The sequence below is a fragment of the Glandiceps talaboti genome, chromosome 9 (assembly GCF_964340395.1).
Source record: "Glandiceps talaboti chromosome 9, keGlaTala1.1, whole genome shotgun sequence".
In the NCBI taxonomy this organism is placed as follows: Eukaryota; Metazoa; Hemichordata; class Enteropneusta; family Spengelidae; genus Glandiceps; species Glandiceps talaboti.
In genome coordinates, this window is record NC_135557.1 from 16,307,884 (window position 1) to 16,332,366 (window position 24,483).

General features: G+C 36.5%; 1 protein-coding gene across 11 annotated transcripts in view; it reads right to left on the reverse strand.

The window, feature by feature from the left end:
- LOC144440219 (rho guanine nucleotide exchange factor 11-like) overlaps positions 1 to 24,483 on the reverse strand; it is a 145,102-nt gene that overhangs the window by 10,868 nt on the left and 109,751 nt on the right. For 7 of the 11 annotated variants that reach the window (XM_078129528.1, XM_078129535.1, XM_078129533.1 and 4 more), the window contains 17 exons: positions 18,965 to 19,168; positions 17,799 to 17,936; positions 15,923 to 16,021; positions 15,006 to 15,051; positions 14,208 to 14,442; positions 13,562 to 13,721; positions 13,157 to 13,271; positions 12,313 to 12,483; positions 8,517 to 8,669; positions 7,927 to 8,123; positions 7,351 to 7,397; positions 6,258 to 6,287; positions 3,010 to 3,090; positions 2,490 to 2,659; positions 1,923 to 2,149; positions 1,077 to 1,202; positions 257 to 374 (listed from right to left, as the gene is read on the reverse strand). In XM_078129528.1, the coding sequence (XP_077985654.1) occupies positions 257 to 374; positions 1,077 to 1,202; positions 1,923 to 2,149; positions 2,490 to 2,659; positions 3,010 to 3,090; positions 6,258 to 6,287; positions 7,351 to 7,397; positions 7,927 to 8,123; positions 8,517 to 8,669; positions 12,313 to 12,483; positions 13,157 to 13,271; positions 13,562 to 13,721; positions 14,208 to 14,442; positions 15,006 to 15,051; positions 15,923 to 16,021; positions 17,799 to 17,936; positions 18,965 to 19,168 (2,317 nt within the window). The remainder of the gene's footprint in view (positions 1 to 256; positions 375 to 1,076; positions 1,203 to 1,922; positions 2,150 to 2,489; positions 2,660 to 3,009; positions 3,091 to 6,257; positions 6,288 to 7,350; positions 7,398 to 7,926; positions 8,124 to 8,516; positions 8,670 to 12,312; positions 12,484 to 13,156; positions 13,272 to 13,561; positions 13,722 to 14,207; positions 14,443 to 15,005; positions 15,052 to 15,922; positions 16,022 to 17,798; positions 17,937 to 18,964; positions 19,169 to 24,483) is intronic. The other 4 variants (XM_078129529.1, XM_078129527.1, XM_078129531.1 and 1 more) reach the window with 4 other exon arrangements.

Sequence of the window (24,483 nt, forward strand, 5' to 3'; positions counted from 1 at the left end):
TGGTGTGTATGTGTGTATGCAAGTGTGTGTCTGTATATCTATGTGCAAGTACATGTATGCAAATATGTAGTAAGTGTGCATGCATGCATGCATGTGTGTGTGTACGTGTATGCATATACGCAAACATGTAGTATGTATGTGTGCATGCATGCAAGCGACTGTGTATGTGTGTGTGCGTGCGTGCGTGCGTGCGTGTGTGTGCGCGTGTGTGTGTGTGTGCATGTTCACCAGCATAACAGAATATATTCATACTTACTATCTGTATATTTGATAATGTTTTCAAGTAATAGTGGATACTTTGTTAACCTTTGGAAAACAACAGCAATAAAATCTTTCAATTGCAGCCGCCTACATATGGGATTGCTTTCAGCATCCTGAAAAAACAAAAGAACATTACATTATGAACAGATGAAAATAGAGGGCAGCACAACACTGACAATATGTTACTATTCAATATCATACAGCATTTATGCGATATGAAAAGCAGTTTTCACCCTATGAAAACAACTGTGTATTCCTTCTCTAGCCTATCTGGACAGTAGTTTGGTATACAGTATATTTACTGTATGACTGCATCAGTAGTGCTCTGATATATCCCAACATGCAGCACTTGTCTGCTGTCGATAATCCAGGTCCCCTATTCAAATACCTTAAAAGCCTTCAATGGGAAAAGGTAAAGCTTTACAACTGCACCAGTGGTGTTAGATATATCACTACATGCCATATTTGTCTGTCGTTGATATTCCATCCCACCCCCATCAATTTCAAATTTTTCCAAAGGTCTTCACTGGAAAGCTTTAATATGACTGCACCAGTGGCATTTTGATACAACACCATATGTCACATTTGTCTGTTGTCGATAAGTCTATTTCCATTATTCAAATAACCCCAAAGGCCTTTTTGAGAATAATTCATACCTGCAACAGTAGCATTTTGATATATCATCACATGTAAATCTCATCTGTCACCAATAATACATTTACCCTATTCAAATTATCTCAAAATCTGAAGACTTTCACAAAAAATATTGAGAGGGGGAGGGGAGGGGGGTAAAAAATGGTTTCTTTTATACTTACGGCTAAAAATTTTTCTAGTTTATCATCCTTCTTTCGTCTTGCTTTCAGTGTTTCCAAAGCAAGACTTTGATATCTACAAAACTGGGCACATGCTTCTTTGAACCTCTGACCTGGTTCTCCATCAAACTGTGGAAAACAAAACAAAACAGAAGACGTACCCATGTAAGATATGTTTTGAAAAAACTATTTATTTCTAGATGTGGTGTTCTCCCCAGGGTAGATTACAAGGATGGTGGCTAATTTGCATATTAATTTACATATTAATAACATGGTAATTTGCATATTAGTTTGCATATAATATGCATTGCATGTCTTCAACATTGGAACAGACTCTGATATGTTTATTTTAACACATATACACATGTACATTGAGGATCAGCCATTTCTCTTCATGTGAAAGTATTATTATGATTTTGCCGTTCAAAGATTACTAAAGCTCAAGGATGGTAGAACACTTTTGAAGCACGGTAGAAAGCTGCCAAACATGGCAGCCTAGATGGCAAGGATGGTGTTTGCACCATGCTTTCTCTATAGTGAGCAGAATACTGTATGATAGAAACCTGCCAAGCATGACAACCTGGATGGCATGGACAATGTTTGCACCGTGCTTTCTCTATAGTGGGGAAAACACTGTATGGTAGAAACCTGCCAAGCATGGCTGCCTAGATGGCAAGAATGGTGCTTTCTCTATAGTGGGGAGAACACTGGAAATGAAAGATCATCATATCAGTGATTCTGACTTTTCTGAAGACAATCAATACTGACTTACATTTCTTAGAGGGGAAAAGTCACAGCAGGAAATAAACGCATTTTTCATAAAAACTTTGGTTTCTGAAGAGTACTTACCCTGGACAGCAGCATATCTCCAACCTCATCGATAACGTGAGATGTTTTTCTTTCTTTCTTCATGACTGTGTTTAATGCTGAGTGCATTTCTAACAGTTCTTCAACATTTGGAAAGAGCAGCCGAAGAAATTCTGAGTTGACTACCTGTTCGAGTTTCATCGGTTTCATGAATATCTCATCTAGGATCTTTAGATTCCTGACGTGATTTTTCTCAGTGTGAAAAAGTTCTGTAAAAAAGAAAAATATAACAATAAAACATCAGTTTTAAAATTCACTGCATCTCTAAAATCATGTTACTACCAAATCAATCGCACAAGCACGTTTATTTCCCAATATTGCGATCTCACAATACTATTTATTTCCTTATATGGTCAATCTCCCAGCCACATTTATTTCCTTATATGGTCATTTTCCAGACCATTTTCATTCCATATGGTCAATCTAACAATCATTTATATCCTTATATGGTTAATATCCCAATCACATTTACTTCCTTATATGGTCATTTTCCAAACCATATTCATTCCATATATGGTCAATGTGAAATTCTGAGTTTGTTACGCTTACCATTAATGACTTCTTGTCTCTTGACTTCCCTCGGCTTTAAACTTTTCAAAATATCTCTGTCTATCGTGTTCTGCCAATTTGGTGTATCCTGCTCTGTTTCAATGTCAGAATCATCTAAAACTCTGTGTGTTGTAACAGTTTCCATGGACAATGACGGGGACTCTTGACTCCTAGAAAATAAAGTGATGAGAAAACTGTTACTATGGAAACTATATAAAAAGTCCGTTATGTATAATAATGAGAAAACAGTAACTATGGAACCTTTATCAAAGCATGGGAAAATTTACAATGAAAGCATCATAGTGACGGAATGCCACAATGATGGAAGTCACTGGTTACTATGGAAACTACATCAGTATCTAGAATATGACACACGAAAAGTCGCTAATTGCTATGGAAATTACACTAAAAGTCTAAATCCATTCAATGACAAGAGTCACTGGTTTCTATGGAAATGGCATAATCTTCCAAAATGACAAAACAGTAAAATAGAAGCAGTTGGAACAGCATTAGGACTTACCTGACTGAGATGCTTGATGAAGAGCTCCCTCTAGAGTTGTTTAACGTTGTAACAACAGACTGCTGATCTACATCAACATCACTGGAGAAAATAAACAACAATTCCTTCCCATCAATTCAAAGTCCTCAATATATGTAACTATGTAACATGGCTATTAATAATTTTCACGCAAACATCAAAACAGAGGTAATTTAACACTATAAAATGAGTAAACAACACACCCCTTGTATTAATGACTATATTTGTCCTGCTAGTAGCCCTACACTGGTCAGCTAAACTACCTACATAAGCAAGATGCTTATTGGTTCTTATGCTAAATTGCCCTAAACAGAACAATTCTTATTGGTCCTTTCTACCCTGGCCAGAAATAACTAATCTCATTGGCTAGTTATAAACTACCCTAATAAGGGCTTCATCTCTTTCAACACTACCTAAATAAGGACAATTTTTATTGGCTCTTTCTAAACTAATAAAATAAGGATGAATCTTATTGGCTAATCATACTGCCCTAATAAGGACTATTCTTATTGGTTATTTATAAACTACCCAAATAAGGACATTGTCTCTTCCAACACTGCCTCAATAAGGATGATTTTTATTGGCTCTTTCTAACTGCTAAAACAAGGATGACTCTTATTGGCTAATCATCCTACCCTAATAAGGACTTTTCTATTCTTATTGGCTATTTCAAAATATCAATATCAACAGACTATTTGATACATTTTAAATCACCACAGCACATTTCAAAAAGTTTGGGTAATATCAAATATTTGGCATCTGTGTGTATATATATAGAAATAAATATTCACAATATCTTAGTTATAAAGTAGATATACAAAATATATGGAATTTACTTCAGAGATAGAAATGATTGGTTATTTGGAGACAAATGGGTGAAGCTTTCAGCAAATGTTACAATTCTGCCATTTCCTTTAAATTTGAAGCAAATTTTGTTGCAATTTTTGTGTGCAAAGCACCATTAGATTGCTAGCCTTAACTTAAGGTTTGTGAAAATGTTACTTCGAAAAGATTATGGCGTAAGTGAGGGCTTCTGTACACAGAAAGAGTGGTTGCACATTACTTCAATAAATAAATAAATAAATAAATAAATAAATAAATAAATAAATAAATAAATAAATAAATAAAATAAATAAATAAAATAAATTAATTAATTAATAACTACAACTGAATTAGTTATCTTGGGCAAGTGAAGATTAATGAACACACATAACTATTACAGACTCTATAAACCAACCCTAGCACTTTATACAGGAAACACCACTGCAGGAAATAAAGGTATTTTCATTAACTTTGGGAATCTAGCGAGTCATTTCATGATTTTACATGTTTCCACAGTTTTATTTGAAGGTTTTAGGAGTCATGAATATTGATGTTCTGTTTTTTGCATATGCATGTCTACTGACTTCTATGTGATAATGTGTACGCATTGTTAGGACTCCACTGAACAATGAATGCGGTACAAGTTTCATTCATATTGGATGAAGAGGAGCAACTGTACAGATGCAGATTGCAGGAGGCTATATGTATTCAACAAACGGAAGGCAACACTAAACTGGGATGCAGTCATGGAGATCTCAGCTGTTTCTCTTAAGTTCATTTAATATGTCTCGGAAAAGACACATGAGAAATAACCCACAGTAGTACACCCCCTGACGATGGATGGTGACAAGACGTCTGTGAAAATTTGGGATTCACTGTCACAAAATATTTTGACTGTGAGTAGAAAATCTCTCATTACTTAGTTTCATCTAGACATTGCTAGGCAATTGTGTGTAAGTCTGTTATGTAAATACCACGAAAATGACACTCCAGAACTTGAAGTCTTCAAAAGTGGCTTTATTTCCTGCAGTGGCATACTCCTTTCAAATCTGTCTCTCTCTCATTTTCTGTATAGTTCTATTTTCAAAATATGTGCGGGTTAGAAAAAAAATATGGCATTTGAAAATTTGCCTGCTTAGAACATTTCATTAGTAGAAGAGCTGTCTGTTACAGGTAGCATGTGTCTATTACAATGACAAACAATGAAGCTGCAAAAATAAGAATGGTCTGAACAGCTGTAGATAAAAACCAGTATCAACATATGACTACTGTTATAATTGTCCATGAACAACAATGAAACCAAAGTAAGGTCTACCGGTAACTGTTGAGGTGACCATAAAACGCAAATGATAAGTGAACCTTGGCCAGCAAATTTAGACATTAAAAAGTCTTTGAAGACAAACTTTACTTCCGTGACTTGATGAAGAGTGACTTTTCTTGTTAAATTTTCACTCACAAGGTGAAGTTCAGGGTAAATAGAAAGGTCATATCTGATGATATAAGGATAGATGCTTGAATAAAGTGTCTGTGTATTTTGTCTTGTTCAAACACACTACAAATGATGGATTCGACGTCAGAATATTGGTTGCAAGTTTTACTTCCCAAGTGTTAAAACCAGACCATAAACTCAATCACCACGTTCCAACACTTATAAATCACAAGTACCCAACAAGAAATTGTAAGTTAGGAACTTTAAATTAAGAACTAAATGGAAAGAACTCAGTCCGGTTGTTAACAGTTTTTTTCAGTTTGTTGCAAAATTGTCATCAAATCTAGTATGTGTTTCATAATTGAAACATTTTCAATTGTCACGTTACAACACCATTTAGTTGTCAGCGGTGTCTTTGATCTATCGTTATTAAAGTAATGTAACCATTGTAATTTGACCATTAGGTCACAACCCTTGGAAATAAACCGTTATTATTATTATCTTTACTCTACTCCAAATATGGTCATCATTCAGTAAAAGTGACACAAGCAATAACATGACGCATGGAGTCTATCCCTCAATCTTTTTTATCACCTTTGCAAAAGATTTGAAAGAAATTGAACACACTTAAAGACCACTAAATGTCTACAAATAGCACAATATGCAACAACAGTTTCTATGAACACTTGAATTAGACTCAACACACTGTAGGAATATTTTGATAGAAGTTTCTGATCAACCAGGTATATTTCTAAAAACATTGTTGACCTATTCCTATTTTTGCAGCTTAGTTATTTTTCATTGCAGTCTTCGGTCTTGCAGCCACCTGTGTGTATACTTACACAAACTTCAAACAAAAACCCCACAAAATCTTTGATAAGTTAAACTTTGAGTGAGATAAGGTGGAAAAATGGCAAATGAAAGTGCAGTGAAAATGAGTTAGTGAAAATGACAAAGAAAGTATAGAAGCCGGACTTACTCTACAGACTTGGTTGGTCTCAGCAGACCACTACACGGATCCATTTATGGACACAAACAACGACAACAGAAAGAAAACATGGAAGGGAGGAAAGATTAAAAGAAAGATTGCAAGACTAATCTAACATGATCATATGGAATAATCTCTTCAAAGCCAAGCACTTTCCCGCCAAAAAGATTTTGATAAAATTTTATTTTTTGAAATTGTGGTTCCCGCCAAAATTGGTTTTCACCAAATTGTTTTATTTTGTAAATTTTTGGAACAAAACAATGAAATTTTCATAAAAAAAGACTAATTTTTGACCATCCGAATTCTCATTCTTTCTGGATCATCTCTTGTGTACTTTGACATAAATAGTAATTGCATGTGAACAAATGTCAAAATTTCGCTCAAACAGTAACAAAATTTTATTTTCATTGAAATTGTACATTTTTTATTTATTTCCACTTTTCAATTTTATTCGTAAATATTTTGACCAACTGACTTCCTTTTAGAGTGGAGTTATCTAGAAAATAATTATTATCAAATTGGCACCAAAACTTTGATTAAAATTTCCAAAATATTTCCAAAAAAATTGACAATTTCATCTCACTAAAATTGACAATTTTTCCTGTCGGCATGGTAGTGAAGAGATTGTCGCACACTCATCGTACAATAGAGTGCATTGACATGCATGAAACAGAAATGGCAAACTCAGTTTTGTCAACTGAGTATCGGATTAATAGCACAGAAATATAGTCATTATTTAGTGGGTTAGCTAATAAAGCTGATATGGGGAAACTGCTGAAGGAAAGAAATGTTAAAATGCTAAATATTAAAATATATTACCATAAGGAAGGAATCACATGGTACTCACACCTATTTTCTATTTTTTACACTTGCCAAAGACGAACACAAATTTTTTTAATTGCCAAAATAAAAGTCAAATAAATAAATATGTTCTTCTTGTAATAGCACTCTTTTTTAAAACAGAAAAAAAAAGAAAAACTTGATCGATATCTTATCATTTTAGAAGTGCATCAAAATGACTTCATGCATGCTTGTGCTGATTGAAGAGAACTTAAGCGTTTTGTTGCCATGGTAATGACCCTACCTTTTTGACCTTTTCTCTTGACCGTGGGGTTTTCTCTTCAAGTCGTCCTGAAACATAAAATTTTATCATTTGGTGTATTTATACGCAGGAAACCTCTGTACGACTGAAGATGTTCAATGAAAACAAGTCTCAGAAAGGAAATAGAAACATGAAAATATGTTGTCATCAAAATGTCTTCTGTAACCACATAATGTAACACACTAAAACTAATTTTACACTAGAATAAGTCTTTGGGATCAAGATGCACTCCACACATTTGCAGTATTTACGAAAGGTATAGCAGATGTAGTAAGCCATTTCAAAGTTTGGCAGCCATGTTAGATTTCCCACAATCCTCTGCCATGTCACAGGTCATTGGAGTGGTTGGTATACAGTCCTTGATGTCAAAATACAGCAATATTTGGAAGACATATATTTTCAAAGTTACTGAAAAGCTAGAAACCATAAAACATTTGAGGCGTTATCACTAAAACAGTTCATCTACAACACATCTTGCAAACTTTCAGTTCTCTTTTTCATGTAATCTGACAATTTCTATAAAATATTAAAATGTACCACATTGAAAATGAAACTTACATGACTTCTGAGGCTTCCTGATCTCGTGACCTTTGACCTGTCAAGCCTATCTGTGTCCACTTTATCAGACATCAGTACATCAGGACTATCACTTCGAGGTGTAATTGGACTATTTTTTTCCTTCGATTCATCCTGCAATTCTTCTAATTCCTCCACTATCTTATGAACTGTCTTACCACCACCACTCCTTAGATATGCTGTACAAGGGTGCAATAATATATAGATATTTTTTTTTGTATCTATGTTGTGCAATTGCGAACAATAGCCACTTCAGGTATCAAATGACAAAGAGATCTGCTAAATGGCCAATCAAATTGGTTCGCTACTGCTCAGAATAACAAAAACTGCAAGAACTTTAAAACAAATACAGATAAATAAACATAAACCGGTTTAAAAAAACACTATATCAGGTTTTCACCCTACTCTTGACGAAAAGTATAGCATGTTCTTTAACATGCAGTGGGTATTGTTCTCCGACACACAGGACCTCCATTTTACATATGCAGGTACTATCTGATTGGTTGACGCATGGATAAGCATAATCTGATTGGCTGATTCATATTTAAGCACAACCTGATTGGTTAACCTACCAATATCATCATCTTCTTTGTCTTGCAATGGCTGTATACTAGGTGACACATACTGTGGTGTGATAGGTGTTGATACACTTTGATGGTCAGAGTGTGTCGACACTGATTGGTTGGAAAATGTAAAAACCTCTCGGAGTCTCTGTGCTTCTTTTACTGAGGGAAAAAGTTTGTGAAACTAATAAGTGAACATGTTGATGCTGAAAATATTTTTAACCGATTTTACACCATTAGAACTATGAAAGCACGACCATAAGCTTTTGACAAGAAATAATGCAAAACTTACACTGCAGTAACCACCCCAAAGAAAAAATGTAGCTATACATAAGAAGCAGTGACACCGTAGCAGTAACATATATCATAAACTGCATGAGATATCAGAATGCATAAAGTTACATAAAAAATTGAAAGGACATTCATTTGTAGGGAATGTTCCACATTTTACAGTGAGTTTACATCACTTTCTCTGACTTTCATACTTTTTACATTCTGCCAAGGAATTTTTATAAGCGGTTTTCAATAATAGAAATCTCACAGCCTTTTAATGACTAGCCTCCATGGAAGCTGGATGGTTAATCTGGAGAACCAGTTCCCTCCACATAGCCTGTCAGCTTACCAGATTAACCATCAAGCCTTCTTGAGTGGCTATTGCTAAAGGTGCATGACTTGTTTTTTAAAAAGAATCAACAGCCTATGTAGACTATCAGAATTTTTTCTTATCAGACATCCTCCTTAGACCCCCTAAGTCAAGTGATATTTGAGGGGTCTAGGGAAGTGCCTGATTAGTTATCATTGAGCCAATATTAAGTATGACAAAATGATGCAAAAAGAAGCAAGCACGCAAGTATTAAGAAATTGCAAAATAGCAAAAAAGTTGATAGTAAGTAAATAACAAACACACACGCACACCAGAAAAGTAGAAAAGTGAATAACACTATCAAGGTAAGGATGTTAAGTCAGATCAAAGTCTGATAGAGAACCTAGTCTAATAATAGCTTTGAACACTAGCAGGGTTTATCTTGACTATGTCCTCCAAACACACACTTAGGAAAATGACTAGTGGGGTCAGTAGTAATATTTACGGCCCACTAATAGGAAAGCCGTACTATCGAGGTCTGCAAACCCCTATTTGGGCTGTAAAGGTTTTATCATATACCCTATGTAGTGGTACAGAAACATTATTTGAATCACATAATTGCATAAATTGGCAGTGAAATATTATTTTATTCGCAGAAACATCAAGATAGTGAAGAAATTAACAAAGCCAAATCACTGAGTGAATGGATATCAATGAGTGTGCCATTTGCCATATTTGGGCAAAGGGTGCCAGGGTGTGATATGGAAAATTATTGACATGGTGCGATACTACACTGGAAATGCTACTTGGTAAATGATAATCACACTTAAAGTAGACTCATCTATCCTGGTCATTTGATTACTAATAAAGTTTGAACTTGATAATACTAAATAAATACTCAGGGACTTGGGGACTCAGTTGCGTCCGAAAGATTATGAACAAGTACGCAATTTTTATCTACTAACTTCAAACCATATTACTAGATTATCATTGAGCCACTAATGATTATCTGGTAGAGAGGTTGAATTTAAAATCCAGAATCTATTTGCGCTCATTTTCTGTCTGACATTTCATCAAAGTGACATACTGACTCAATAGTTTGATTTCCTAAGGGTGTGTTGAGAGGACACAGTCAAGATCAGTCCAGCAAAGATTTTAAGGTAAATCCAACTTACTGCTACCGAATTTTAATAAGATGAGTAACGATGCAAAAAATAAACTATTGACGAGCAAACTATTAGAAAACTCTTCAAACTTGTAACACAGCACACAAGTCATTCTAAAAAAACACAGGAAAGCTCTATCTCACCGTGAATGGAAAGTTATATATACAATCTGTGTGTGTGAAATACTTGGTAAACAGTGAATCATGTTCAGTTTCTTTTTTTTTAACAGTGGGTTGAGATTGTAGGATGGGTTAGTTTGGTTTGATAGATGGAAGTGAAAGATGATAGGTGACAGTGATAAACAATATGTTGAAGACACAGAGATACACAGGTACAGAGAGAGAGAGAGAGAGAGAGAGAGAGAGAGAGAGAGAGAGAGAGAGAGAGAGAGAGAGAGAGAGAGAGAGAGAGAGAGAGAGAGAGAGAGAGAGAGAGAGAGAGAGAGACGGAGACAGAGAAACAGAGAGAGATAGAGAGAGATAGAGAGAGAAACAGAGAGACACACAGAGACAGACAGACAGACAGACAGACAGACACACAGACATTGAGACAGCGACAGTGACAAAAGGCAGACAGAGGCAGACAGATGGGCAGAGACAGAGATATAGACAGCGAAAATGTGACAAAGGTTGACACTGACATACAGAGACATACACAGGTGCAGACAAGCAGAGACACACAGACAGAAACAAGTTGAAAGACAGACACACATATATGCACACACATGACCAGACAGAACTGATATATATAGCAGGACCTGTCCACAAACACAACATTTAGAGGTACATTGCAAGCGTGCATATCAAGACAAACACTTTACGATGTACAGCACTAGACATACACAAAAAACAATAACTTCATAATTATGTGTAGCAGCTCACACTAATGTCACATTTATATATAAATACATAGTGTATGAGGGAGGACATATATAACATGCAATCCTGATCAGTTACTTTTTTCTTGAAAAATATACAACACAGTAACCAGTGTTGTAAGATGACTTAGATTAGGACAAATAATTCAACATATACAAGACACTGTGATGGTCACTGATACAGCACAGAGTATGAATCACATAGTTGGTATGTGTAACATAGAATGTCACATGACATGTCCAACATAACACATAGCTGCAACATAGTATGTGTTACACTTATATGTATGACTCTATGAGTAACACTTTTTTTTTTTTTAAATGTGTTGCATCATGTTTAACATAATATGTGGCAACATAATGCTTTGTCATATTCAGTATGTGCTGACATAGTTTACACAGTACATGAAATGAAACACTAGACCAACACAGATTTATATTTTTAGGGATACCCCTCTTATGGTATTTGCCAAACCAAGAGTACCATATGGTAACACTATACTGTGTAACATACTAACGCTATATTTGAAGTGGTATGGCATGTCATGTATAGTATAATATGTTACATGTCAAGCCATGTGTAACAACATGAAACATACTATGTATGTATCACATGATGCATATCACATTCAATGTCATGCCATGTGTTACATAATATGGCACATATGTGTTGCATAGCATATGACACACCAATGTAACATACTATAGTATGCAACATGTCATATGTAACATACTATGGTACACATCTTGTATAGCATGACATGTAACACACACCAATGTAACATAGTACGTAATATGTGTAACATAATAGTGTCCACACTATGTATAACACAATATATGAGAAGCCATGTGTACATAGTGACACACTATGTTACATACTATATCATACAATGTGTCACATTATATATGACACCGTGTAGCATGTGACATGCCATGCGTCACATTATACATGACTGTGTAGCATGATATATGACATGCCATGTGTCACATTATGACACTGTAGCATGACACATGACATGCCATGTGTCACATTATACATGACACTGTGTAGCATGATATGTGACATGCCATGTGTCACATACCGACATAGCATGCATTACAAGACAACATAATACAATGTACAACAACATAAATTGTTATTGTGGTGGAATGGAATGAAATGTGGTGAGATGACGCTACCTGTGTTAAAGGGCGGTGGGCTATACATACTGGCTTTAGGGTTGTTTTCACTCGTCCTGCGTTGTGGCATCATCTGTTTGAGTCGACTCCCTCTGTCTTTCTTTTTCTTTCCTGGACACATATCAGTAATTTGCTCAAGACAAACACTTTTATGTACGTTATAGTCACAACCTGCAAAGAGATAAGAGATAATGGTACGTAATAAAATATGCCAGCTGGCAATTTAACCTGTTACAGTGCTTCCATATTGCAACATATTGATACATTCCCAAAGTAGTTTATTTCTTTGTATAGAATTATGAGGGTAACATCAAAGATGTGCTGCAATAGGGAACTTGCACACCTGCCATGTTGAATGTTGCATCATGGGAAATATGATAATAAATACTAATGAATTGGTATTGTAAACAATACTGTTACATTGTTTGCAACCACGAATGATCAATTCATAGTTACCCTGACCATTGTGGGAGGTTTATTGTATCAGTAGCTCCAGATTAGGTATTACGATAACCACAGATAATCCCATAGTCCTTTGCGTCTGAGCATGTTCAGTCTGGATTGCAAGTTCCCTATTGTGCGCATCATTACTGATAACTTCAATGTAACTAATTTCAAATAGGTCTATGTAATTCCACCACTGCAACAGTTGGGCAATTTACTATGCATAAATACACATCAAACAGCTTTACAGGCACTTGGTATATTTTCCAACATGTTCAACACATTTTGATCAGCACATTTTGGTGAGATTTTAATACATGGTAGTGAAACCTACACCCCCTCCCCACCCCCACCCCCCATTCACTAAACGTCCTACCAATGAACATAAAGATGGACTTACTCTGACATTGGTATCCTTGGTTACCGATACCCCATAATAGTTCACCACAAAACCCACAATACGCTGTCATCTGGTAATGAGTTAAAACAAAATGGTGACCTCTGACCTGCACTGCCTGAAAGTAAAATACAAACAGAAATGTGATTGAGTGGTAGATGACAAACATAAGATGATCTTACTAGCAGACAAGTTATGCACTAGATTGGCTGCCACCCCCCCCCCCCCACCCGTTTACTATAATGGAAAGAGTTCTTACTAAATGATGAGATATGTAATACAAGTCTCTGTACTGCCAACATGATGTGCCAAGTGTTAATAATCCAATTCACTTCTTTACTTTCAATGTCTGTAACATGTTCCGTTTGTCAATGGTTGCCTGTCGCTGGTTGTATTTTCAGTTCTTACCTTTTTATTCTTGATTCTAAACTTGGATTTGTCTCTTTGTGTAAAGCTTGGTAACCTTTCAAGAGTGCTGTTGTTTTGAACTTTGACCCCATTCTGTTTCATAAAGGTCGTCAGACACGACGCCATGGCTAGATTCTTGGGTTCTTTCTCCGCCTCTGGCCTATATACATGTGGAGAATCAGAGAAAATATTGTGTTTTAGTCTTGTAGAATGCATTTTCCCTGAAAATCAAGCCAATGTTTATTCAATGAATTACCCTGCATATCTGTTCAAATGTGCCATCAATGTTTCTTCAATGATCGTACCACAGCAATGACTAACCCTGCATATCTATCCAACTGTGCCATCAATGTTTATTCAATGATCTTACCACAGCAATGACTAACCCTGCATATCTGTCCAACTGTGCCATCAATGTTTATTCAATGATCTTATCACAGCAATGTCTAACCCTGCATATCTGTCCAACTGTGCCATCAATGTTTATTCAATGATCTTACCACAGCAATGACTAACCCTGCATATCTGTCCAACTGTGCCATCAATGTTTCTTCAATGATCTTACCACAGCAATGACTAACCCTGCATATCTATCCAAACGTGCCATCAAAGTTTCTTCAATGATCTTACCACAGTAATGACTTACCCTGCATATCTGTCCAAATGTGGCATCAATGTATGTTCAATGATCTGAGCCTCCTTAGATTTGTCTAAATTGTCCTCTAATTGCTGGTCGCCATAGAGATTGCCGAGTCCCAGTGATCGTTTACTCCTGAAGTCAGCTAAAAGTTCTCGAACTTCGTCAGCTGCTAGGGACCTTGGTGCAACAAATATATTCCTCATCATGTCCTGGTTATCATTTTTCTGTGCTATTGTTTCCTCTGAAGAAATGACAACAAAATACAACATAGCAATTAATCTATCAAGTGCCTCAGGGACCTATTTCCATGGAAACCAAAGCTGTTAAAATCTCTCCACACTTTGCCATATGAAATCTTGTGTGATGTACTCATCTATGAGGGTGATGGGGTGATATACTCACCTACGAGAGTGATGGGGGTTGGGGGGTTGGTGTGGGATGGGGGTGGGGCTGGGGGTATACATGTGTGTGGCAAACAAGAAAAGATTCCTCTCCTTATTAAGTTATGAACAATAGTAAAATACTGCGCCCTTTTCTGAAATAATTTAAACCATTATTCCGGTAACTGTTATGATTCAACACTCACAAGAATACTAGTCTTTGGAACGTACCCCTTTCCCAGTAAAAATGGTTAACAGCACACCCTCATTGCAGACAGACACCACGAAGAGAGACACGTTTGGGCACACATTCCTATATAACATTTTGATCAACCCCCCCCCCCCCCTCCCCCCTTTACAAAGACTTTCCTTTACACTGAAGTTTATCAAGAAAGAGACAAGGAGATATTATAACATGACTTACGGATATTACCTATTATTGCTGTATTTTCAATGTGGACTTGTAAAGGCTGTAAAATGAAAATAAGAAAGAAAATGTATCAGGCATGATTCATGTCCATACCATCTTTCAACCACACAATAGCACCATATCATATTTTGGACTCTAGAGGGCGCATGTCAGATATGAATGAAACAACAGAAATTCATCAAAGGCAAAATAAACTGCAGTTGTTGTTGTGGTATTTAAATTAAACAAAATACCACAATAGGGAACTTGCAATACGGACTGTGCATGCTCAGATGCAAAGCACTATGGGATCTGTAGTCATCATACATGTAGTACCTCATCTGCAGTTATCAATAGAATAAACCTCCTACAATGGTCAGGGTAACCATGACTAGATTATTTGTGGTTACAAACAATGTAACAATATTGTTTACAATACTGACTGATTCATATTTATCATCATATTTCCCATGATGCAACATTCAGGATATTCAACACGGCGGGTTTGCAAGTTCCCTATTGGGAGGTTGGAAAATGAGATGTTGGTTACCAAAATCATCACATTACCCATGATGCAACATTCAGAATATTCAAGATGGTGGGTTTGTGAGTTCCCTATTGATTTCCAGTTACATAGGTACCAAAAGTACACCTAATGCACAACCTGAGGGCATTTACTATACATTTATGCTAGGCATATAAACAAGTCTTATTGTGTGTGGTATACAAATCAACTAAAACTAATTTCATTTTAATACATAGCAACCAAAAAGTGCATCTAATGTCTGGCCTGAGGATGATTTAATTTAATTTGTGACATATCTAAATATTAAGTACTGTTGTGGTATGCAAATTAATATGGCATGGACTCATTATCAATGGACAATATACACTGGCCTCAGATTGTACATTGTATACCAAAGTCTACTTACAGCAGAGTGTGCAAGGAAAGTTGAAAATATTTCATAGGCCCATTTCTTCATTTCTTTCAAACTACCAGTACTGTAGCTATCAGTGACCAGGTACAAAAACTGTAATCAAAAAAAAAAAAAACACTCAATAGTTTAATAGTCTGTCAATTCAGTATTGATTCGCTAGCCAGAAGTCAGTCTGATGTTAACACTGTACTAGTCTGGTGTTAGTCTGATGTTAACACTGGACTAGTCTGGTATCAGTCTGATGCTAACACTGGACTAGTCTGGTGGCAATCTGATGTTAACACTGGACTAGTCTGGTGTCAGTCTGATGTTAACACTGTACTAGTCTGGTGTCAGTCTGATGTTAACACTGGACTAGTCTGGTGTTAGTCTGATGTTAACACTGGACTAGTCTGGTGTCAGTCTGATGTTAACACTGGACTAGTCTGGGGTCAGTCTGATGTTAACACTGGACTAGTCTGGTGTTAGTCTGATGTTAACACTGGACTAGTCTGGTGTCAGTCTGATGTTAACACTAGACTAGTCTGGTGTTAGTCTGATGTTAACACTGGACTAGTCTGGGGTCAGTGTGATGTTAACACTAGACTAGTCTGGTGGCAGTCTGATGTTAACACTGGACTAGTCTGGGGTCAGTGTGATGTTAACACTGGACTAGTCTGGTGGCATGCAGTATGATGTTAACACTGGACTAGTCTGGGGTCAGTGTGATGTTAACACTGGACTAGTCTGGGGTCAGTGTGATGTTAACACTGGACTAGTCTGGTGGCAGTCTGATGTTACACTGGACTAGTCTGGTGTCTGTCTGGTGTTACACTGGACTAGTCTGGGGTCAGTGTGATGTTAACACTGGACTAGTCTGGTGTCAGTCTGATGTTAACACTGGACTAGTCTGGTGTTAGTCTGATGTTAACACTGGACTAGTCTGGTGTCAGTTTGATGTTAACACTGGACTAGTCTGGTGTTAGTCTGATGTTAACACTGGACTAGTCTGGTGTCAGTTTGATGTTAACACTGGACTAGTCTGGTGTCAGTTTGATGTTAACACTGGACTAGTCTGGTGTTAGTCTGATGTTAACACTGGACTAATCTGGTGTCAGTCTGATGTTAACACTGGACTAGTCTGGTGTTAGTCTGATGTTAACACTGGACTAGTCTGGTGTTAGTCTGATGTTAACACTGGACTAGTCTGGTGTTAGTCTGATGTTAACACTGGACTAGTCTGGTGTTAGTCTGATGTTAACACTGGACTAATCTGGTGTCAGTCTGATGTTAACACTGGACTAGTCTGGTGTTAGTCTGATGTTAACACTGGACTAGTCTGGTGTTAGTCTGATGTTAACACTGGACTAATCTGGTGTCAGTCTGATGTTAACACTGGACTAGTCTGGTGTCAGTCTGATGTTAACACTGGACTAGTCTAGTGTCAGTCTGATGTTAACACTGGACTAGTCTGGGGTCAGTCTGATGTTAACACTGGACTAGTCTGGTGTTAGTCTGATGTTAACACTGGACTAGTCTGGTGTCAGTCTGATGTTAACACTGGACTAGTCTGGTGTCAGTCTGATGTTAACACTGGACTAGTCTGGTGTCAGTCTGATGTAAACACTGGACTAGTCTGGCATTACAGTACAGTACAAGAACCCCTCTCTGATCTCATTTTCTAGCTACAGTTGCTATGATTAAATATATGTTTAGTGAGCAAAATAACATAATTTATCTACAGCAATTCAATACAAAATCTGCTTGCATCCACGATTATTTTCAAACTATGCAAAAAGTTAACATAATTTAAGTAATACATCATACAAAACAAAAATAATGCAGAAAAAAATGTTGAAATCTTGGCCATTCCACTTAAATTGTTACTTACCATACTGGATGGATCACTATTAGATATTACATAATGAATAAAAACTGCCATGTGTGCCGGCTTCTTTTCCAGTTCTTCAAGACTGTTGAATGGTCCATGGTCACTAATTGTCTGAACGCAAACATATTGATTTAGAGACTGTCAGTGAGTGAGTGAGTGAGTGAGTGAGTGAGTGAGTGAGTGAGTGAGTGAGTGAGTGAGTGAAGGAGTGAGTGAGTGAGTGAGTGTGTGTGTGCGTGCGTGCGTGTGGGAGTGAGTGCACGAGTGAGTGAATGAGTGAGTGGGAGTGAGTGAGTGAATGTATCAGTGAGTGAATGTCAGTGAGTGAGTGAGTCAGTCAGTCAGTCAGTGAGTCAGTGAGTGGGTGCATGCATGTGAATGTTTGTTTGTGAGCAAATGAGTGAGTAAAAATAGTTTGGAAAGGGTTGGTAGGTTTATAAATGCAAGTAGAGCGTGTTGATATTTGTGATTGATACAGTTGAATGAAGAAGTGTATGTTGATTTGGTGGGTGGGTGGGTGGGTTGGTTGGTTGTGGGTTGGTTGATGGGTGGGTGGGTTGGTGAGTGACAAAAATAGACACATGGGAAAAAACAATACAACCATAAACATACACACACAGACAGACAGACAGAGACAGACAGACAGACAGACAGACAGACAGACAGACAGACAGAAACAAACAAACAAACACAGATGCACACAGAAAGAAAGAAGGAAGGAAGACACAGAAAAATGCGAATTAGAAAATAAGAATGATGAATGGTAGAAAATGGAAAGAACTGAACTATTTTATTCAAAGATGTACATGAAGTGTGGTGACGTGTACTGAAAATATAAACTAACAGTTACTACAGAGTTGATGATTGGCTAGGTGAATTGTGATGATCTAAAAATACTTCCACCAACCAGAAAGAATGTCATAATGTGAATCACTTGTGATTGGTTCACTTCTGACAGTAAGTGCCTGTTAGCCAATGAAAATGCAGTTGACAGGTAAGGAAATGATTATCATAAACCTTCAACAACCTTCTTGTGATTGGTTCACCATAGCAATAGAATACATATTAGCCAATGAAATTGAAGATGACTCTTGTGATTGGGTCACTGCTAATAGTGCAATGCCTGTCAGCCAATGAAAATGGAGATGACAGAGAAGAATACTTACTGTTCTTTCGAGTTCCTCTTCAGCGAAATCATCGTCCTCCATAGAAATGATTTGTTGTGTAGGTGGAGGCTGTACAACATTGACAGTGGCATGGCTGTAGGATTGACTATATGGTTGACTATACTGTTCAACTGTGTTCACTGTGGCAGTTCTCAACTCTGAACTATTAGATTCAGCAACTCTTTCTTCCTCTGACGGTGAACCCTATAATTACAGGGGGGAAAAAACACATCGTGAATTTCAGATTCCAGTTACCTAGTCTAACAGCTAGAACCTTGCACAAATCTGCTGACTTTCATAAAAGCTAGCACATGCCATATAGTAACAAAGGCACTGTCAACGGCTTGCTAGAGAGCTGCACATCAGAGTTACTGTCAGCCTCGACTTTTGTTTGACAACACCATGAGCAGAGATCTACGTCTTACCTACAAGATTGTGAATTTCAGATCTCTAACTGCATTTCCAATTACTTAGTCTAGCAGGTAGTAGTAGACCCTTGCATATTTCTGCTAACTTTAAAAGCTACCACATGCCGTATAATACCAAATTGGACTGTCAAGGACCTGCCAGTGAGCTGCACACCAGAAGTACTGTGGTCCTCAGCTTAAATTTGGTAAGTTTATGTGCACCATATTCAATTCTGCTAACTTTAAAAGCTACCACATGCCGTATAATACCAAATTGCACTGTCAAGGACCTGCCAGTGAGCTGCACACCAGAAGTACTGTGGTCCTCAGCTTAAATTTGGTAAGTTTATGTGCACTATATTCAATTCTGCTAACTTTAAAAGCTACCACAGGTTGAATTACGCCAACGGCAGTGTCAAGGACTTGGCCAACAGCTGCACACCAGTGGTACTGTCATCCTTGGCTTTTATTCAGTAACTTTCCGATCACAGATACAGGTCTGACTTCAAGATTACTGATTGCTGTCATCGAGTTTGGGTGTAAATGTGGGTATATATATATGTGAAAATCAGAGATGGGGAGCAGTTGTAGAATGAATACCATCAAGTAATCACCACAAAGGGAGCCGTGGTATGAGTAGTCTAGTTCCTATCCGTGGGTGGAGATGATCGCAGTAATTGTAACAAAGTATAGAAAACTACACTATGGTATGAGTAGAAAATGGGAAATGCAACTTGATGCCAAAGCACTTTGTTGTTTTCTTTTAAACTCAAACAGCTGTTACATTTTACAATTCTTCTGTTCATGAAAATACACCAATTTACTAGAACTGCTTCGTACTTTCTAATTACGAGTTCAAATTGTTGTTTACAAGTTGGTGATAGGACTGTTTTCTCATTACTTTTAATTCACATCTCGACCTCCGTTATTTTCACAAGCCAGTTTCCAGCCACATTTGCACTCTGCAGAAAGATCTGATTAAATGACATCTACTCAAAACACAAAGGTAGGAAAATAATCATGCCATTTTTATTGGCACTGTTTTACTCCTGTCAAATAAACAAACATTGAACTAGAGTGACGTGTCTACTGCCTGCCTATTCAAGTGTTTCTGAGTGACCTTTTAACATTGAGCGGTCCCTGGTATATAATGTACAATACGGGTGATCAGGTTTACAGGCTAGCTGTGTTTCATTCACCTTGAAGTATTCTTTTATAAGTTGCATGAACCAAAATCTTTGTACTCTGTACTGTTAGTATCCAGCATTATAGTAAGTCACAAAAACTTCAAATTCTAACAGAATTTGTCACTAATTTTGATATGATTTCGGTGTTGAGAATAGTCTGTGCTATCACAGTCCAAAATTGAGTATGATTTCATCAAAAAGTTATATACATATGACAATATGTGTTTGTAATCGGCATTATTATCCACCATAAAAGATTATATTTTACAAATTCTACCAAAATTTGTCACTAATTTTGATACAATTTTTGGGTCGAGAGTAACCTGTGCAATCACAGCCCAAAATTAAGTATGATTTCATGACAATTTTTAGCGGCAACAATTTGTGTTCAGTAAATTTATGTTTGTATTTGGCATTATTGTCCACCATAAAAGATAATTTTTCTACAAATTTTAACAAATTGAGTAACTTATTTTGATATAATTTCTTTGTTGGATATAATTTGTATGACCCCAGTCCAAAATTAAGTACGTTTTCATCAGAAATGTATACATATACAACAATTTGTGTGAGGTGAACTTGTAGTACTATTGGACATTATTGTTTTCAATAAAATACTATTTTTCTTAATATTCTAATAATGTCGCCTCTAATTTTGATATAATCTTAGAAGTGAAGATAATTTTGATGATCTCAATCCAAAATTGACAGAAATTTCATCAAAAATTTATACATATGCAACAATTTTTGTAAGGTGAATTTTTAATCGTGCCAAACTGAAAGTGTGTAATACTTGAACTGACTTTATATACTCTGAGGTTTGCACACAAAAATCATTATTGAATGTCTCTCAGAATCGTTAAAGGTCTTGTAATTCACAACAAAACACAACCAACTCTACATTTCTGATCCTAAAAATATTTGCAAAATACTTCAACTTGACCAGTTTACCCATTACACATAGCATACCGGTTCCCATACCACCATACCTATAACCCCATTACCCCCTTTTTTGTAAGAATACAACACTTAGAGCTAAAAATGCAAAAAATTCTCACGGTAATTGAAAAAGTAAAACCGGGAGCCGCTGTACAAATGCCTGAACACCAGCAAGTCTAGCCAAGTCTGTGAACACAAAACAGTGTGTATTATTTTCTAACCCTCACCTGTTGTATCCACGGATCGTACTCGCACAGACATTGACACTGTGGATTCATTGAAGTATATTTGTGTCCGCCATCAAATATCTTGAACTTGATCATGAATGTTTGATCACATTTATGACGCTACCCGTATACCCTACAGGACAGTATGACCACATCTGCTAAATTTAGTCAACTACAATGTATGACATCATACCTGTATCAACTGTGGTATGCTGAGGGGAAATTCAAAAACTCTCACATTTCTTGCATCTAAAAATTTGCCGTAAAACAATCATTTTTTCAATCTTAAACATACTCATGTTATCCACACATGAATAAGACAGTCGAAAACTAAACTGAAGTCTAGAAACATGAGTTCTACAAACTTGATTATGAAAATTTAGTGTCATGAAATGCAGTGTGATAATTTGAGAAGACCCCCATAAGTGAAGTGACACAGTGTTTATATTGTAGTGGGAGTACCTAAAATGCAGGGTTCAGTAATCCCTATAGACATAGTATAGCATTACATTTTAACCTATCCATTACACGACACCTACACACTACTCTCACCTGCTGGACGCTATAATACACACCAAACTTATTCACTGCTTTTTTATCAAAACACAACTCAATTTCACATTGTAGTTCTTCCTAGGGACAATCAGGGTAAACAAACTTATCGACAAATCAGTGGTGTTCCATTTCTTGACACCGAGGGCGCCATCATGTCACTTGATTATATCAATTTGAGGTTCAGAAGTGTTGAAATATTAATTTAGGTTAAATCTACCAGAGACATTTTATCAAGGTTCCCTTCTAGTCGTTTGGTTAACGGTAACAATCATTGACAAATCTATCTTTCAAAGTGACAGTCATCACATCAATCAGTTTCCCTTCTAGTATTTGTTCAGGTCAAAAATCCACCTTTATAAATTAGTTTTTCCAGTCTATAGCGGGACTGTGGTTTTCCACAGGACATCCACAGTTCCCTACTAATCAGGTCTAAATCTGACCACAGTTCCAACAGTGTCACTGTATCAGCCAAAATTATACAAGTACTACGACATTAGCAATTTACGGAAAATTTAACCGGACAGCATTTTTTGAACTCACGGTATTAGCCAAAACTATGCAAGCGATACCAGATTTTCTTTCAGCAATTTAGGAAAAATCTAACCAGCATTTTTAACTCACTTAGTGTATTAGCCAAAACTATGCAAGCACTAACAATTTCCCTTTTTAGCAATTTAGAAAAAATTGACCCAGCATTCTAAACTCACTGTATCGGCCAAAACTATGCAAGCATTTCGAGATCCCTACCATGCAATTCTCCCTCACTAGCGTTCTAAAAACCTTAAGCTGCTGAAAATACTACAAGTTAGTTGATAAAATGACAACCTGTACAGCTATGTTGACAGTGATTTATGAAATATTACTCAAGAATTTGGGAGGTCTGATTGATATCTTTGTTTCAAATTAATGTAAATATATTTATTGTAGTGCATAAATTTTTTACAGACACATTTTTTCTTCCAAATTTGCGCTTATTTGGTCTAACTACTCAGCCACCGACAACCCTGACATGACCAGTAGTAAGTAATTCCATTTCCTGACCAATTCATTTTGGTGTTAACATTTTTTTCAGCTTGGATAAATTAAGAATCAAAATACATGCATTGACAGTACACAGTACATTCAACTCAGCAATGTCACATGCCTAGAATGCTGTTCTTTGATTATTCACACAATAGTAGTAATATATGACATTTCTTGACTTGAAGCGAAAATCTGTCATTTTACAATTTACAACAAAACAGAACCTAATACACCATAATTATGGTCTGTATTGACATTCTGAGGCATGAAACCAAAAAGCTGTTATTCTTGTAAATTTCTTACATCAGTTATGGTGTTTGTATTGCATAAATGATGAGTATTTTTGTGGGAGGAACACTATATACATGGGACATTCAACCTAAAGGTTGTTATTTTTGTAAATTTCTTACATTAGTTTTGGTGTTTGAGTTCCATGTTAAATGATGTTATTTTTTAGGTTGGTACAATAAATACACAATGAATATATGCATAACCTGTAATTTATATTCCAAAACATAACTAAATGTAAACAGCGTGAGAGTGTGTGTGTGTGTGTGTGTGTGTGTGTGTGTGTGTGTGTGTGTGTGTGTGTGTGTGTGTGTGTGTGTGTGTATGTGTGTTTTCCCGTGTACTTTGTATTTCTAAGCACATCTACATGGCAACACTGAGTGTGTGTGTGTATGTATGTATATCCCCCTTTACACTATTTCTGAACACATCAATATACCAACAGTGAGAGTGTGAGTATATGTGTCTATTCCCCTGTACGCTGTATTACCAAACACACCTCCATGCCAACAATGTGTGTGTTCCCCTTGTCAGTCTATACAACCTGTTCTGCACAGAAAACATGGCATAAAAGCAACAGGAACTAAATACTTGAAGTAGGGTATGTACTGAATTACATGACAAGTACACCTAACATAACAGTTAACAACGTTAATGACAGTGACATAATTAATGTATCAATATATGTAACTAAAAGTAATGTGATTTACAAGTGATTCAGAAATTGTTTCCAGTCTTTCTCTCACTGTTTTAGTCCTGCTGACTTCCTATGTGAAACTACTGTGTAACAATACAGTACTTGTTTATAGCGCCAAAGTGACTAAAAGGTTACTGCCCACAAACAACTAACATGTAACAAGACACACTGACAACACAGCTTTGCTTTAAATCAC